We start from the raw sequence: 16,954 nt of genomic DNA, 5'->3' as shown, positions 1-16,954 counted from the left end.
TGCTGGGGGGTGTTTCTTTTCAGACAAGGAATTATGAGATAATTATAAAGTATTAGAGTTAAAATTCTGTGCACATTTTCTGGAAGTGGAGCTGTGATGTGATAAATCCAGTGGTTCTTGACTACTTTTAATTATGTGTTTGAGTATAATAAAGTGATTTTCTGCACCAGTTTAGTAATGTCTTTGTCCTTGAATCTAAAATTTTCCTAAAATCACAAAAGGAGGGATTTTGGAAATGAGGTGACCTTTTGGATAAGGTGGAATAGAGACCATAAACAGAAAAAAAAACCAAAACAAAACAACTCAAAAAGGAACCTCTCCTAAGTATAAAACTTAAAATTATCCAGAAGTGCTAGAGGTCTCATGCTTGTCTGATAATGTGAGAAAAACCTCTCTTTTGAGGATCTGAACAGCAGAAAAAAAAAGGTAATTACCTTCTTAGTGTTTTCTCTATAGACAAAGAATTGGTGGCTCCTCATGGGCAGGTGTCCACATTAGAAAAACCATTAATTAGTCCCCTTGTTGACAGGCTCAGTTGAGAAAAACAGGACTAAAAGAGCATGGAAACTGAAGTGCCTTCTGTGCTGATAATTGCATGAGCCCCCATTTATTGTAATTTGGGATGTGATTTTCCATTTGGATCCGAAGCACTGAAAGGGTCTGGCTGTTGTGACAACATCCAGGGATAATGACTCTATTAAAACACCCAGGGCCTGGTTTCCAAAGCTTCTCATAACCCACACCTTAAACAGGATCAGAAAACCTTGGTAGCTTGGAAAATTTGGACATTTGTCCTAATTTTAGTGCAAAAACTGCCAAGGAAGGATTATGAGAAAGACACAAAATACCAGTGACTGTTGACACGTTGAAGAGCAACACCAAGCTTTGAAAGACCAGTTTTCATAAAAATGAGAAGGCAGAAAAATGTGAGAGGGAAAACATTTTGTTTTCCTTCATTTTACAAGAAGAGAAAAAAAACCAAACAAAACAGTAATAAGGGATATTTCTGGGAATTACACACATCAGCAACTTCCTTCACCGGCAGAAACACAAACAGTCTATTAAAACTGAATTATAAAGTTTCTAGATAAGTGGAATGTAAATTTTACTTTTCACAAGGCCAGGTTGTAAGCAAGTATGGAATGATGTGGAAAAAGTAGGTGTGATTTAACGGGATCCTCAGAAGTCTTGGATGAACCCTCTCACAAGAGGCTGGAACACTGAAATGTCATTCTGGGCTTCAATACACTGTGGGTCTGGAGGTTTTATCTGTGGGTCTGTCTGAGGAGAAGACTGAGAGCTGTAAATTGTATTTTTTTCTGCTGATGTTCCATAAACCTGATTTACCTGACCAGTTGCAGGAAAAATTCACCATCACATAAAGCCCAAATAAGTCATTTTCTCCTCATGTAGTGAGGTCCCCACTTTAAATATTCCAATTATTGTTTTAAGCACTATGGTAAACACAGGATCATAGAACGGTGAGGGTTGGAAGGGACCTAAAGATCCAGTTCCATCCATGGAATAGGGACACCTTCTACTAGACCAGGTTGCTTCAAGCTCTGTCCAACCTGGCCTTGGACACTTCCAGGGATCCAGGGGCAGCCACAGCTTCTCTGGGCAACCTGGGCCAGGGCCTCACCACTCTCACAGGGAAGAATTTCTTCCCAATATCCCATCTAACCCTGCTCTCTGTCAGTTTGAAGCCATTCCCCCTTGTCCTGTCACTCCAGCCCTTGGAAATAGTCTCTCTCCATCTTTCTTGGAGCTCCTTAAGGTCCTGGAAGGCCACAATCAGGTCACCCCAAAGCTTCTCTTCTCCAGGCTGAACAATCCCACAACAATCAATTTAGCAAAGTGAAAATCATTCTTCTCTGACAGAATTGCATCATCAGACTGGAATTCAGAGGGTGGTCAGAAAAATGAAGATGTCTTGTTACTACTGTGTACTCAGAAAAGGAGAATCCATTTCTCTGCAGTAGAATGGAAACCAAGGAATTCACTATAATTTTGGGCTTTCCAAGTACCACAGAAGAGCCTGGGAGGAAGTCAGAGGCTTAAATCCTGACCCTGCAATGAGACATCTCTGCCTAGGCCGAACCCACCCATGGTCTGAGCACATCCAGCAGAGCTCCATGGAGATGGATAACAGCTCTGCCTGCACATAATTTCACACTCAGGGTGTATATTCCTATCTTTTATGGCATTCTCCAGGCTTCTGCACCTGAAATTCCAATGGAAAGGGACAGAAAAAATAGAAAGAAATGAAAAATAGCCCATAAAGTTACACACCAAGGCTTTGCCAAGCAAAACAAGTTGTTCCACGGAATGGTTAGGAAAGCGTGGAAGTGATATATTGGAGTATGAACTACTAGAAGCAGAGTTTTGCTTTTCTAAAACATATAAAACCACCCAAATTTTAGCAAAAAGATATCAAGTAATGGCAGAACAACTCACTTGAGTCTTGCTCCCATTTTCTGTAAGTAAAGATCAATGTAACCTTAAATTACATAGAGTTTTCTGAGATGTTAAACACTGAAGATTTATGCAGCAGACATTAAAATCAAGTCAAGCTGCAAAACTTGGGAGATTTTTAAGCATCACATCTCGTTTGCATAGTGGGAGAACACTTATGTTAATAGGACAGGATGAGAACTGTCAGGTGCTTATCTTTTTATTAACCAGGTTTGCACATAAGTGAAGGAATTCTGGGCACAATCTTGAATCTGAGGGGGAGAAAAGACATTGTAAAATAGGGGAATAAAGTTGGGGGGGTTTAATGGCAGAAAAAATTAAATATTTCATCTGATCACATTCATTCTTGATTAAAATTCCACAAAACAGGTCTTAGGAAGTACATTTGTGCTTCTGAGTCATAATGAACTCCCTCATAATTTTAAAATGGAGTTTGCATTGTGCTTGTGTGGCAAGATTTTGGTAGCAGGGGAGCTACAGGGGTGGTTTCTTTGAGAAGCTGCCAGAAGCTTCCCCCACCTCTGTTTGTTGTCTTTATAATGGAATAAAATGCTTTATCCCAACCCAGCTCTTTTAGAGCCCATATTTTTTTCCCTTTACAAGTTCACAGCTATGAATATTTTATTACTATTAACACTTAATTAGGTTAAAAGCAGCAGCAATGGCTCCACGAGCTGACCTCTAATCATATTATACGTGATTTTGGAGGTGGTTAAGACTCAAAAGAACTCAAGCTACTGCAATTTGAATTATCTCTGTTGTATGGCACTGTGGCTAAAGTACATTCTGCAGAGTGGAAGTGCAATCAGCTGCATGGCCTGAAGAACACAAATTTGCTGGGCCTGACTTGTAAACCTTTAGTCTGACTCACACAGAGCTTGTCTGGATATTCCAGTGAAAATATATCCCAACCTCCAAGACACATTACACTTGTCTACACAGCACAGCACAAACCACGTCGGGGTGAGAAGCTAAATCAGGGACAGCAGTGCAGTGCCAGGATCCCGCAGACTAAGGGACTTGTTGACACCAATTTTTCCTTCCCAGTCTCCCCCGGGAATTCCGTGGCATTCCCTTGCAGGGAACAGCCTTGGGGATTAGTGTGAACAAGAATCATGGATTCTGTGTCCAGCCTCAGCTGACAGTGAGCAGGAGCCTCCCCAAGCAGCCAGAACCCTTGGTCAGCTTGGTCTGAGCACCAGGAGAAGGGTGAGAGCGACAGGGCAATGAATTCCACCCTGTTTTGCTTTTGGATGCATGGACATCTTACACTTCCCTGTCATTTAGTGTCATGTATAATATAATACAGATATATCTATAATATATACATGTAATACATGTCACTGCTCAGGTGAGACCCCCCTGCAGAGCTGCTCCAGCCCTGGGGAACAGCACAGCAAGGACATGGAGCTGCTGGAGAGAGTCCAGAGGAGGCACCAAGAGGATCCCAGGGCTGGAACAGCTCTGCTGGGAGGAAAGGCTGGGAGAGCTGGGATTGTTCAGTCTGGAGAAGAGAAGCTTTGGGGTGACCTGATTGTGGCCTTCCAGGACCTGAAGAAGCTCCAAGAAAGATGGAGAGAGACTGTTTCCAAGGGCTGGAGTGACAGGACAAGGGGGAATGGTTTCAAACTGACAGCGAGCAGGGTTAGATGGGATATTGGGAAGAAATTTTTTACTGTGAGGGTGGTGAGGCCCTGGCACAGATTGCCCAGAGAAGCTGTGGAAGTCTCATCCCTGGAAGTGTCCAAGGCCAGGTTGGATGGTGCTTGGAGCAACCTGGTCTAGTGGAAGGTGTCCCTGCCCATGGCAGAGGGTGGAACTGGATGATCTTTAAAGTTCCTTCCCACCCAAACCATTCTGATTGATGCTCTAATTCTATATATTATTTTTATGACACATAGAACACAGTCTGGAGAAGAGGAGGCTCAGGGGAGACCTCATTGCTGTCTCCAACTCCTTGACAGGAGGGGGGTCGGGCTCTGCTGCCATGTCCCAAGGGAAAGGATGAGAGGAAATGGCCTTAAACTGCACCAGGGCAGGTTCAAAACAGACATTAGAAAAAATTTTCCCTACCAGAGTGGTCAGGCCTTGGAACCAGTGTCCCAGGGAGGTGGTGGAGTCCCTGTCTCTGGGAGTGTTCCAGAGGCATTTGGATGTGGTCCTTGAGGACATGGTTTAGACTCTCGGTGATTGTGGTGGTGCTGGGTGAGGGTGGGACTGGGTGATCCTGGAGGTTTCTTCCTTCATGAGTCTGTGACAACGTATCGTGCACATTATTAAAATAAGAATATCTCCAGAGACTCGAGGTGATGCTGTGACTGATCCCCCAGGGTTCAAGCAGCAGAGGGTCCCTGCCTGGGAGCTGCACAGGTTATTTAGGGGGTAGATAGTCCGTGTGGGTTTGAGGGGTAGAGAGGGAGGAGGCACCGTGTGATGGCAACAAGCAGCTGGTTTGGAAGTGTGGGAGAGTGTGAAGAGAGGGAGAAGGAAGGTTACTTATAAAGTTAGATAGAGAGAAAAGGGAAGGGAAATGGCATTTTAGGAGAGGTGATGGGTTGGATAAGACAGAAGAGAACAAAATGAAGAAACAGGGTGAGGGGGTGAGAACAACAGGAGGGGAAGGGTAAGAGCAAACCTTGAGCAGGGCTTAAGGACCACAACCCCACTGCAGTTTCAGAGGGGGTGGTTTCATACCCCATCTTTAGCCATAGAACTAATATTTAGTTCCATTTAGTCATGTCAAGAGCTGAGCAGTTCCACCAGCAATTCATCTGCTTGAGACACCTGGATAACTTGCCTTTGGAAGACCTGGTTTTCCCCTGTTGATGCTACAGGGAATCCAAATAACCTGCTTAGACTGTGTATCCAAGTTAGGGGCTTAACTTAGGGGACAGGAACCATGAGACCTACATCCAAGATTCACATTAGACTGTATATCAAAATTTTTAGGGACATGGACCACAAGACATTTGTGCAAGGTAACATTTTGGCTGTTTCTGCTGCAGGTCTTTTATTATCTTCGCCAGCTCTGAAAGGCTGATGGTAAAGGAAAACCAAAGGCTGGTTTACCTCAGCATTTCTCTTTTTTAATGCTTTTTTTTGTCCTGGAAAAGATCTGTATAAGGAAACAAAAATTCGATTTTCTCTCAAGGAGTAGTAAATGGGAGGTATTTTCAGGCATTTTTCAGTAGGACAGGGAGGTTTTATCATTATTAGCATTTTTTGCTTCATCTGACACATTACTTGTTCTTTTTCAAGGTATCTGCTTTTGAAGATTTTTTTTTTTTGAGATAGATTTAACAACAAAAGGCTTCTAAAATTGGAAACTGTGTGAGATACTTTGGTATTATTCAGTTAGAGCCCAACCTGACATCGAAGACAATCCTTGTTTCAGAACTTTCATTGAATGAACGTGATCATAGCACAAAACAAAGAAAAATGTCAGCTCCTCTGGTTGTATGTTCATCATTTAAGTCTCACAAGGCACCCAAGGAAACAGGTTCAGTTCTGAGATGTTTGATCTGCTCTACTCAGTTACGAGTTATTTTTATGATGCATCAAGGCAAGTCATAAACAAAACATATTTTATTAAATCATTATTCTCCTAAATAGTTGAAATGATGGTTTCTAGATTAATTCAGGCTTGTTGCTACCTATATTTTTCATGTGAAATCCTCAGTCTGTAAATATTCTTCAAATGATTCTTGTTGAAATCTGGAATTTCCTGCTGCAAGAATACAAGTAACCAGTTTAGATATTCCCTTTGGGGGACACAGAAGCAATGGGTTCATGGAAAACTATCCATATGCATTATTAACAGCTGAAAAGATGGGATAAGCATTTTTAAGTCTCTTTTCTACAGTAAATCTCCTCTTTTGGGTTCCTACCAACTCTTTTTTTTTTAAAGTAGGGTAGCTGCTGTTATCTCAAGGTAACTTACATTTCTTTTATTACTCTTCAGAATATATTCATTAATTTTGGCCTGAAAAGGAAAATAGAAGTTTCTTAAGAGCTTGATCTGAAGGTCTTTGGCTTGGTGAGAACATTCCCAGTGATTATAGAGCTTTTCCACCATGCATTAACTGCACACAGCCACCCTACCTGCAGCCTGGAGATTTAGATGGCAGAGCATATATAAGATTATCCTCTTGTCTTGAACACCTTTTGCTGAGATGTGATTTAGGCTGGTTTGTCCAGTGCAGTTTTAACAACCCTAAGTAAAAAGCTTTCAAACCTTCCCAGTACAACATCCCTACACTACTTTGTTGCCAGGATATTCTTGATTTTCAGCTTATGCTTCCAATTGCCTAATTTCCCAGTACAGGTTGGAAATGTTGTGTGTGCAAGACTCAAATGCTCCATTGCAATTACCTTCATCCCTAATTTGTTTAGAACACCCAAGCTGAGCTTCTCAAAAGCAGCCCATTGGCTGCAAAATACAGAAGTGGAAGCTCTCCTAGAGTTTAGTCCCCCCAGCTCATTGCCTTAAAATAGATGTATTTTTACTGGGATCTGAGGGAACCAAATAAATCTTCAGACTCTCTGCAGGATCTTTGTAATGGGAAATGAAAATTAAGCTGTTGTGCTTCACCCTCTAGAGCAAAGAAACTAAGAAAATACACCTGCCTTTAATCATGTAATAATACCACATTACTTTGCTCCCACCTTTGCTCCTTTAGGCACCCAAAATATTTCTTTATTAACCTATCACTGTGTAATGTCAAACAGAATTGTTTGTAGAATAATCTGCATCTTCTGACACTGTTACCACTATAAATTAAGGATGGTTAAATAAGTTTACCACTTAAACTTTCCCGATTCGTGTTCCCTGCAATAGATTTTTATAGTTGGAAATTGTCAAGTTGCTCAAGTTAAGTAAAAACAGAAAACCTGAGCCTTACTACAGCTTAGATCTTACTTAAAATGCCAAAACCATAAAGTCTGTTTTTTCTTTCATAGATATGAATATTCTCTCTCCTGAAAACGCTCACATCATTTTTTTTTTCTCCTTATCTTGTCGAAACTGTATTTTATTTGTTCACGTTCTGGTAGATACAAGGACATTAAGAAATGTTCATACTCTCTCCACAGCAGTCAGGAACATTTATCTCTGCTGATTCTGTTGCTAAAAGGATTTCCTGCACTCAGAACCACCACACACCGTCCCCACTGTTTAATATGGGAATATTTGTTCCTCCCAGTTAGAGGATGACAATGCATTTGCAATGGATTTCATCCATGACTCTGGGAGCTTTGTATCTTGAGTCTGAGGGGACTTGACAAGCTTTTCTAGAATTGCTGCTCGATTTTCTGCCTGGAAAAAAACAGGGATTTTTTTTTTCCTTTTCCCCCATACATATTTCACAGACTGAGTGTGAAGGATGAGTAAGTTAACTAAAAATTATGAGAAATGTAAAAAAAAAAAAAACCTCCATTCTAAGACCCAGAGAAATAAATTCAGTTCCTCCTGCTGGTAATGCAAATTTCCCCCAATGTAAGACATCTTATATCAGAGCTTCTGAGAGTGTTTTATGACTTCTGAACACATTAATGAGCCCAACTCACCCCTGCTGCTCCCTAACTCCAGTGAACCCAGCTCAGGCACCCCCTCGGTGAACTCTGCTCGCTCCATCTATTCAAACATTGGATTTTCAGCTCATTCCAGCTGATGCAAATTGAAATCACCTCTTGTAAGAATACACAAAATGTATTCTTAGCCATTCAAACCAGGGGATCAGTGCAAGGGAATAAGGATTACTTGCCAGGATCCTCAGCTCTGAAGCTGAGGATGAAGCCAATTTGCTTGGGATCACACTGTACTGGGTCCTGCACAAATAGAGTTGTTACAGCCCCTACCCCAAGAGTTAATTCCAGAAGACAAGATGGGACCAACCTCCTTTCTTGGGATGGGCAAGACAGAACAGCAAAAATAAACAAGATAATACATTATATTTGATCTTTGGGACACGTGGGCGTGAAAAGCAATGCCCAGAAATCTAAGCAAGTCTTGCATAAAGCTTGAATTGCAGTAACAGTAAAATAATGCAGTAACACAACCTATTGTTAGAAGTCCTAAAGATGGGTTATTAGCTATTTTTTTTTTTTGCTGTTGTTGGATATGTGTGCACATAGAAATGGAAATCCCTACGGTGATTTTCAAGAGGAGGAGTTCCAACTCCTCCCAACAATCCCTCTCCCCCTAAAACAAGCTCTGGTTTTGAGAGCTGAGTGTAGGCTACTGCTAAAATGATTAGCACATAATGAGTGCTGCATTTGCCTACACACCACTGCCTGAGAACCAGGATCTAATTCATTACTGGAAAGCATTTGAAGATGACACGAGTAGGAAAGACACGGCATTAAATGAAATTCTATTATTCCCATTTAATAGTGTTTCTAACAGAAAACCATTTCCATGTAGTTTGAAGAGTAATTGAAGATACCCCAAGATAGATTACTCCAAGCGAAAATTTCAGAAAAGGTTCTTCTTTGCTCCTTGAATTTGCATTTAATGATTGAACAGCTATTGCCTGAAAGGAAATATCAATGAAATTACTGGGGATTTGCTATTGAATTACTGTCAAAAGTAACAAACCTTCACAAAAATTGTGTGTAATGGCTGTAATGGATTTGAGTTCTGATCCAACCAGATGACTTAATACCATTAAAAGTTTTTGCCAGTCGGAGATTACTTCAACAAATTCCCACCATGCTGGTGCACCTCTACACTTGTGAACTGATAAAAGTTCAAGAGATGTTTCAGCCATGAAGTAAATAAGAAAAACTCCCCAGGGGGCTGTGCAGCCCTTCAGAAGGACCTCATAAAGTTGGAGAGATGGGCAGAGAAGAACTGTCTGAAGTTCAAGGAGGGCAAATACGGGAAGAATAACCCCAGGCACCAGCACAGGCTGAGGAGTGACCTGCTGGAGAAGGACCTGGGCATCCTGGTGGACAACAAACTGTCCCTGAGCCAGCAGTGTGTCCTGGGAGCCAAATGGGATCCCAGGGGGCATCAGAAAGAGAGTTCCCAGCAGGTCAGGGAGGGGATCCTGCCCCTCTGCCCAGCCCTGGGAGGCACATCTGCAGGGCTGGGTCCAGCTCGGGCTCCTCAGGACAGCAGGGACATGGAGCTGCTGGAAGATGATTCTCCTGCGGAGATGCTGAAGGGATGGAGCATCTCTGGGAGCAGGAAAGGCTGAGGGAGCTGGGGCTGTTCAGCCCCCAGAGCAGACACTGAGAGGGGACCTCCCCCAGGTCTGTAGGGGCTGCAGGGAGGGGCAGAGGATGGACCAGGCTCTGCTCGGGGGGGCCCAGCAATGGCACAAGAGGAACGGGCAGGAACTGATGCCCAGGAAGTTCCACCTGGACAGGAGGAAGAACTTCTTTGCTGGGCAGTGACCCAGCACTGAGCAGAGACCACAGAGGGTGTGGAGTCTCCTCCCTGGGTATATTCCAGAATCATCTGGACACAATCCTGTTCCATGTGTTCTGGGATGACCCTGCTGGAGCAGGGAGGTGGGACCAGATGACTCACTGTGATCCCTTCCAACCTGACCTGTCATGTGATTCTGTGAAAATAATGATCTCAGTAATCAGTGCCAGCTGAAACCAACAGCTACTGAAGAGGGACTTACGGGATGTTCCCATGTCCTTCCACCAGAAAAATTCATTCACTCTCTTGCCCAAGAATTTTTCCTTACAAGACAAGTATCATAGGCAGTCAATCCTTTAATTCCCATCTGGAATTTGATGCATCCTCACCCTCTGCTCCTGCATGATACTGAAAATGTTAAGTCTGCACTGCATCTTGTTGGCACTTCTGGTGCACCTCTGGCAGAGCCATGGCAGACTGTGCAGCATGGGAAGTCAGGCCAGGAGAGCTTCACCCAAAAGTGCCTGATTTTCTTTGGCTGAGAAGTAAAAGAGTGATTTGAAGGCCACACTTTTATCATCGCTTTAAACCCATGAATTTTGCAACAGCATGATAATAATTTGAGGTTACATTCACTCCAACACAGGGCACCAGGTCTCAAGATGTTGAGACTGGGCAATGGCTCATTTGTCTGATATAAAGGAAATATTTTTTTTTTAAAAAAGCCCAAAAAACCAACTCCATTAGAAAAGGAGAGTCCACAGCTTCTTTTTTACACACTCAGCTGATGAAAGAGCTCACAAACAGTACAAAAATTATAAAGTAGCATTTTAAATACCCCTTTTTACTGGTTGAAGTTATGCTTCATGTAACAATCTACATTTCATCTTGCTGTCATCTATTGTTTGTTCTTTCTGTACATATAGTTTAAAATATGAGAAGCAGGATTTCTTGCTTTTTATGCATTCAGGAAGTCAATAACATCTCACACAGGTGTGCAAAGGCAGCAGAGTCTCTGCTGCTCCTCTGAGGTTGTGGAAGGTTTGGGTTCTTTGCCACAGAACAGGCACTGTCAGAAACAGCCTGTGGATTCAAACCCCTGCAGAAATCACTCTGTTCTTCAAAAAAAACCCCAAAAATATGAACTTCACTGTGTTAAGAGAGATGAAATATCAGTCCTGTTTTTCTGAGCTGGCAATTCTTGTTTACCCAGCAATCCCAAGAGGGAATAAAACCACAGTCTGCCCTTAAAGGCAACTTCTGTCCTGAAATGAAACACTGTGTTTGCTTTTTTCTTGTTTTGTTTTGTTGTTGCTTCTTTTGTTGATTTGTTTTGTGGTTTGGTTTTGGTTTTGGGGGTTTTTTATAAAGCAGTAAATCTTATTCTGCTGTCAGTCTGCTTTCAGACACACACCTGCTAAAGTCAGGAAAAAAAGTGTGTTCTAATGCTTTATTTTCCCCCAAGTTAATCTGCTAGAACTCATTCTGTCAGACGGGATGGGATTCCTTCTTTATCTGCCATCAAAAAGCAAATTTCTTAGAGGTGTTCAAACTTTCCTAAAATATCCCATTTTGATAAAACAGATGAGTGGAAAAATATTCTTAGTTTCCAGAACTTCACTCTGTGTGTGTGCACATCCCAGTGATCACTAGAGAAAGGGAAAAGTACAAAACTTGTGAGAAAAATTTCATACAGAGTATAAAGTTCATTGATAACAGTACAAAAGATTAAATTTTTCAATAAAACACCTGGAAAACGGGATGGAATTTTTTACTCCACCCTATTGAGAAGAAGATTCACATTTTTATCTTCTAAAGGAAGAACTTCAGTAGTCCTGGTCATTTCTTTTAAGAATAGTAAACCAAGCTCAAAAACTTTTAACCTTCTTCTTTTGTATTATATGTAATACTTTCACTTTGAAATGCCATTCTAGTCTCCTATATATCATCATCAGTTAAAAGTATTTAATAATATGTGAGACCAAAGCATTAATGTTTAAAATCAGAACGTTTTATTAGTCTAAGAAATCCAACCTTCCACCTCCAGGGCTCAAACTGATCTTTCCCAACTGTTCATCCCTGATAAACTGTAAGTTCTGTAGCAGAAGGAGGTGTTTTGAGGTCACAGTATAAAGCAACATGGACACAAATTCCTGATGATTTTCAGAGTGCTGTGCTTTCCTTTGATGATTAATGCCATGCCAAAAATTGCCATACAGGACCCTTTTTTTTTTATTTTTTTAAACTGACATTCTCCTGCTACTTCTTCCTTCCTTCCTTCCTTTTTTTCCTTTCATAGCAGTACAGGAATCTGATGCTGGATATTGTTAACATGGCTTAGGGCATTAACCTCAACCAGATTCAGGACACAACCTTAAACCTTTCTTTTAATACTAAGTGCTCTAATGGGTGTATGAATACAGTTGTGAAGCTTTATCTGCTTGTTTCGTGAATTCTAAGGTTTCCCATTACTGTGAAATATAAGTGGGGTTTTTTAATAGAAGTCTAGATTTCTGAAGTGCAAGTGGTGGCTTATTCAGTATGGAAAATATTCTTCGGGTTTTTGCACCAGATGGAAGCCAATACTGGGATAAGATACTTACTGGGGAGCCAGTCCTATGAGGAGTGGCTGAGGGAGCTGGGGAGACTCAGCCTGGAGAAAAGGAGGCTCAGGGGGGACCTTGTTGTCCTTAAAAACTCCCTAAGGAGGCTCAGGGGGGACCTTGTTGTCCTTAAAAACTCCCTGACAGGAGTGGGGAACTGGGGGGGGGGGGGGGGTCGGGCTCTGCTCCCAGGGAACAAGGGACAGGAGGAGAGGGAACGACCTCCTGGTCAGGGGAGGCTCAGGTTGGACAGGAGGAGGAATTTCTTCATGGAAAGGGTGGTCAGGCCTTGGCAGGGGTTGCCCAGGGAAGTTTGGAGTGCCCATCCCTGGAGGTGTCCCAGGAAGGCCTGGCTGTGTCACTCAGTGCTCTGGGCTGGGGGACAAGGTGGGCATCAGACACAGGGTGGATCCATGGGCTGGGAGATCTTTCCCAACCTCAATGATCCCATGATTCTGAGACAGATGTGGACAGAGTTCACCTCCTCTCAAGTCATGAGATGATTCTACTCTCTTACATAAAGCAGGAGGAGTCGCATTTGAGACAGCCTGGCACCTCTGCAGCAAAGTCTGCTCATGTCAGAGCCAAACAGCACTGGAAAACCACATCTGTCCTGTCTAATCACACCTGGCAGGGACCATTCTCACACCACTCTCGACCTGTGGCTTTCCTCAGTGCTGGTTTTTAGCACAGCCCCAGCCAAAGAGAGATGTCACCACGCTGGATCCTGTCCCCAACCATTCCAGCGGCCACTGCAGGTCACCCTGCCCAGAAACCTGCACCTTGTCCCAGAGCTGACATGGACAGAGGGCACCTCTGTGGGGTTGCTGCCCATTAAAGTCTTATTTTGGTGCAAATTCTCTCCCTTCCTGAGGTTTTTGGGGAAAAGGGACCCACTCCCACAGCCTCGACACAGGTAGAGGGGTGGAGAGCTGGGACTCTGCCTGAGGCACATTTTGGGCATTGGATTTTCACCAAGTTCAAGGGCTTGTGTTTGACCAAGCCTTCTGTCCTGGTTACAACAGCTACAACAAGTGTCTGAAGTGGAAAAACAAATTCATATGGAAAAAAATTGCGAAATATAAGTGAGAAAACCCAGCAGGTTTGACTGGGAGTCCCTCGTGTCTCAAATAAATGAAGCAGCACTTCAGTTCAGTTCAGCTCAGTGTCAGCCCAGTACCACACACACACTCCAGCTCCTGTAAGAAATCTATTTATTTCTAAATAAGTGCTTTCTTTCCTGCAGTTAAACTGTTTTGTGGGTTGATCTTTTGTCAGGAAGGCCTAACACACTTGCAAATTTTAACAGAGGGTGAGAAACAGAACAGGATTTCCTCCTCCATTATCACTTTGATTGAATAATTTGGATTACTCCAGCAAGACACACACATGGACACAAATAAATACAAGTTTCATGCTTCATAGTTGTCAAAATTGAGGAATTACAAGAAAAAAAAAAAGGTGCAGGAGTGAAGTGCAACCCCTAGATAAAATAAAAATATGTAATGGAGTCATGTCCTCTCCTCACATTGCCACTTGCACTCAAGTGTATTAATATTTTATATATATATATATATATATATGTTTGTTTTTCATTTTGTCTGTTCCCCCAGGAGAAGCCCAAAAGAGAAACAGAGATGGCCAAATTGACAGAGTCGATGAGTGAGTACAAATAGGAAGTTCAACCGCTTTCTTTTTCCATCTGTCCCCCTCCCTCACATGATACCACAAAACCAGACAGCAGTGCTTGCATTCAGGGATCTCATCCAGCCCTGTCTTCACTCTTAATTCATCATAAATCATCCCACTCCTTAAAAAAAATACCCAAAAGAAAATAGGAATCCCCAGAACAAGGGCTGCTATTTTCTTCATGCACTGCTTGAATCACCCATATTTGGATTTAAATCCAGCAAAGGAGCTGCTGCAGGTTTGACTTCGTGAGTCTGAGCTTTATTTAAGTGGAACTTAACTATTTTGGGTTTAATAAGTGCCTAATTTACTCGATTCAGGTCAGTGCATGTGTTCCTTCACAAGCTCACAGAAGGTCGCACTAAATGCAGTGCAATTATCCAGGATTGTTGCCTGTGCCAGACTCATCCAACAGGAACTATGCCCAGAGATATATATCTGGGAAGCTTTTCCTTGATTTCTCTGGTTTGTAAGAGGGGTGTGTGTGCTGTCTTAAATATGTGACCAACAAGAGGTAGTTTGTGCTTTTGCCATAATATGGAATCTGGATAATGGAGTGGTGGCTATAAGCACTTGTAGCTGAGACACTCAGACTGGATAATCTATTTGTGGGTGAAACTGGGAGACAATTCAGGATGAAATGCTGGCAAACCACTCTCTCTTTCCAAAAACTGATGTAGCTCCACAAACTTAAAAGAACTAACTTCAAAAGGGAGAAATCTCTTACTCTGCCTAACCAGAGCTTGTAGAAATACAGAAACACGGATATTCATGACTCATTTATATCAGAAAGCTGTTTGCAGGGGGTTTTTTTCTGTTTGTATTCAGAAGGCCTGTTCCTAGGGCAGCACTTCCCTGCCTTTTCACTCTCCCAAATCACTTCCTTTCCTTTGGAATCATTCCCTGTAGGGTTAGATTGGATATCAGGAAGGAATTCTTGGCTGTGAGGGTGGGGAGGTCCTGGCCCAGGTTGCCCAGAGAAGCTGTGGTTGCCCCTGGATCCCTGGAAGTGTCCAAAGCCAGGATGGATAAACTTGGAGCAACCAGGGCTAGTGGAAGGTTCCCTGGACAAAGATCCCAAATCCCAGAGAAACTCTGTGCTGTAAGGATGGTAATTTTGCTCCAATAATGTCTGTGGATGTCCAGTGTCACCCTTGGAAGCATCCTGTGACCCCAGCTGGTGTTCCTGGATGTTGGATAGTTGGATAATTATGGGAGAGGGATGGAACAAAGGAGGAGTCTCTTATCCAAGGGGGAAGCAGATAAATCCTATCTCCCCTGTGCATTAGGTGCTTGCTGGACTTTTCCCAACCTTTCTGAAACAAGGTGAAGGAAAAAAAAATGTGTTAGGGCAAAACAAGCAGACCCTGAATGCTCTGAAGAGTTTGAGCAGTGGCCTCCTTAAGACTTTATAACTGATTGGGAACACAAGCCCAAAAGTGCAGTTCCTTTAGGTTGCCTGATTGTCTTGCCAGTTGCTTTTATTTGACTTTTTAAAGACAGAATGATGCTTAAAAGGGTTTATTGCTGCCTTGTGTGAGGATTTGTTCATACTTCATCCAAGCCTTTTATGAAATTTGCAGATGATTTCATGGCATTTTGAAATATTTTTTCATAAATCACAAACAGCTTTGCAAGGTGGAAAGGAAATTCTCAGTGAGTGTAACACAGTGCCCATTTTAAAGGTAATCCAGACTAAAACGAGATAAATGGAATGGGAAAGCAACAAGCTGGAATAGAGTGAGCATCTGGTTTGGACTGCAGGGCCTTTTTCTTGGAACTGAGCAAATAAAGAAGGGCATTCAAGGCCTTAGAGGGTTTCAAAGCCCTCAAGAAATGGTTTGGTCATGGTACCGACATAACAGAGTTATTATTTGCTGTTCTGTTTCACCCAAGGGCTGTGCTTGTCTCTTCCCTCTGTTCAAATCTCTGCACAGCTCCAGAAAAAAAAAAAATCAATCACCTTCCCTGCACTGCTCTATCTTTTTCTCTCTCTCAAAATGCTTTGATGAAGTTCCCAACAACTGCTCTCTGCCCTTTCTCCTCCATAAAGATTTTCTGGATGTTTCTGCGGCAAGAAACCCCCCCACACACACCTGAGGTTCACATCACACTAAGAGGAAAACCGAGAGAACACTTGATGCAGAGGTTGTTCAAAGTCTGTTATTTTTTTTGCCAGCAGGGATAAAACTCTGTATTTTTGTCACACTTCGCATTTCCATTCTCAGAGGATCTGTCTCATCAGTAAGGAAACAATGGTATTAATACTTTCTGTCCTATTTCTGTAGGAGCTTTATGGTGATGGAAAAAGGTATCATGACAGAGCCCTTTACTTGAGATATCTGTTTTCCTTGGATATTATTAAAAAAAAAAAATTAAGGGGGAGAATCATTTTTATACAACAGTTAAAGTGCAAACTAGAAAGAAACACTGAGCTAAACTTTTCAGGATAGTTCCTTAGAGCTGATATAGAAGCAGAAATTAATACCAAATAAGACCAGCCTTTGCCCCAAGTTTCACAACACTTGCACCAAATTAATAGAAAGCCACCATAGTTGCACCAAGCCCCAGGGAACTGTCCAGGAATTCCTTTATAATGCCTTAAAATCCATATGCATTTTGAAATTTCTTTGTAGCCTGAGTTAGGCAATTTGCCTCATATCACCTCAGAATACTCCAGAGCTGAGCATGTAAATGAAACCAGGAACCAAATAATTTTCCCTGTGACTTTTGTTCCCTTCTCTTCCTGCTGTTCCCTTCTTTCCCTGTTGTTCTCATGCTTCCCATGCCCTAGGGATCATTTTTAACCCAAATG

At 42.3% G+C, this 16,954-nt stretch overlaps 1 protein-coding gene across 2 annotated transcripts in view; it reads left to right on the top strand.

Annotated features, from left to right (window-relative positions):
• Positions 1 to 16,954, top strand: part of LOC116782244 (G protein-activated inward rectifier potassium channel 2) — a 168,471-nt gene that overhangs the window by 37,020 nt on the left and 114,497 nt on the right. Inside the window, exon 2 of one of the 2 annotated variants that reach the window (XM_032678634.1) lies at positions 14,064 to 14,112. The exons of the other annotated variant lie outside the window; for it this stretch is intronic. Within the exon in view, the coding sequence (XP_032534525.1) occupies positions 14,088 to 14,112 (25 nt within the window). The 5' untranslated portion in view covers positions 14,064 to 14,087. The remainder of the gene's footprint in view (positions 1 to 14,063; positions 14,113 to 16,954) is intronic. 2 annotated transcript variants of the gene reach the window in all.

The sequence above is a fragment of the Chiroxiphia lanceolata genome, chromosome 2 (assembly GCF_009829145.1).
Source record: "Chiroxiphia lanceolata isolate bChiLan1 chromosome 2, bChiLan1.pri, whole genome shotgun sequence".
In the NCBI taxonomy this organism is placed as follows: domain Eukaryota; kingdom Metazoa; phylum Chordata; class Aves; order Passeriformes; family Pipridae; genus Chiroxiphia; species Chiroxiphia lanceolata.
The sequence above is the reverse complement of the archived record's forward strand: the minus strand, read 5'-3'. Positions and strand labels throughout refer to the sequence as shown.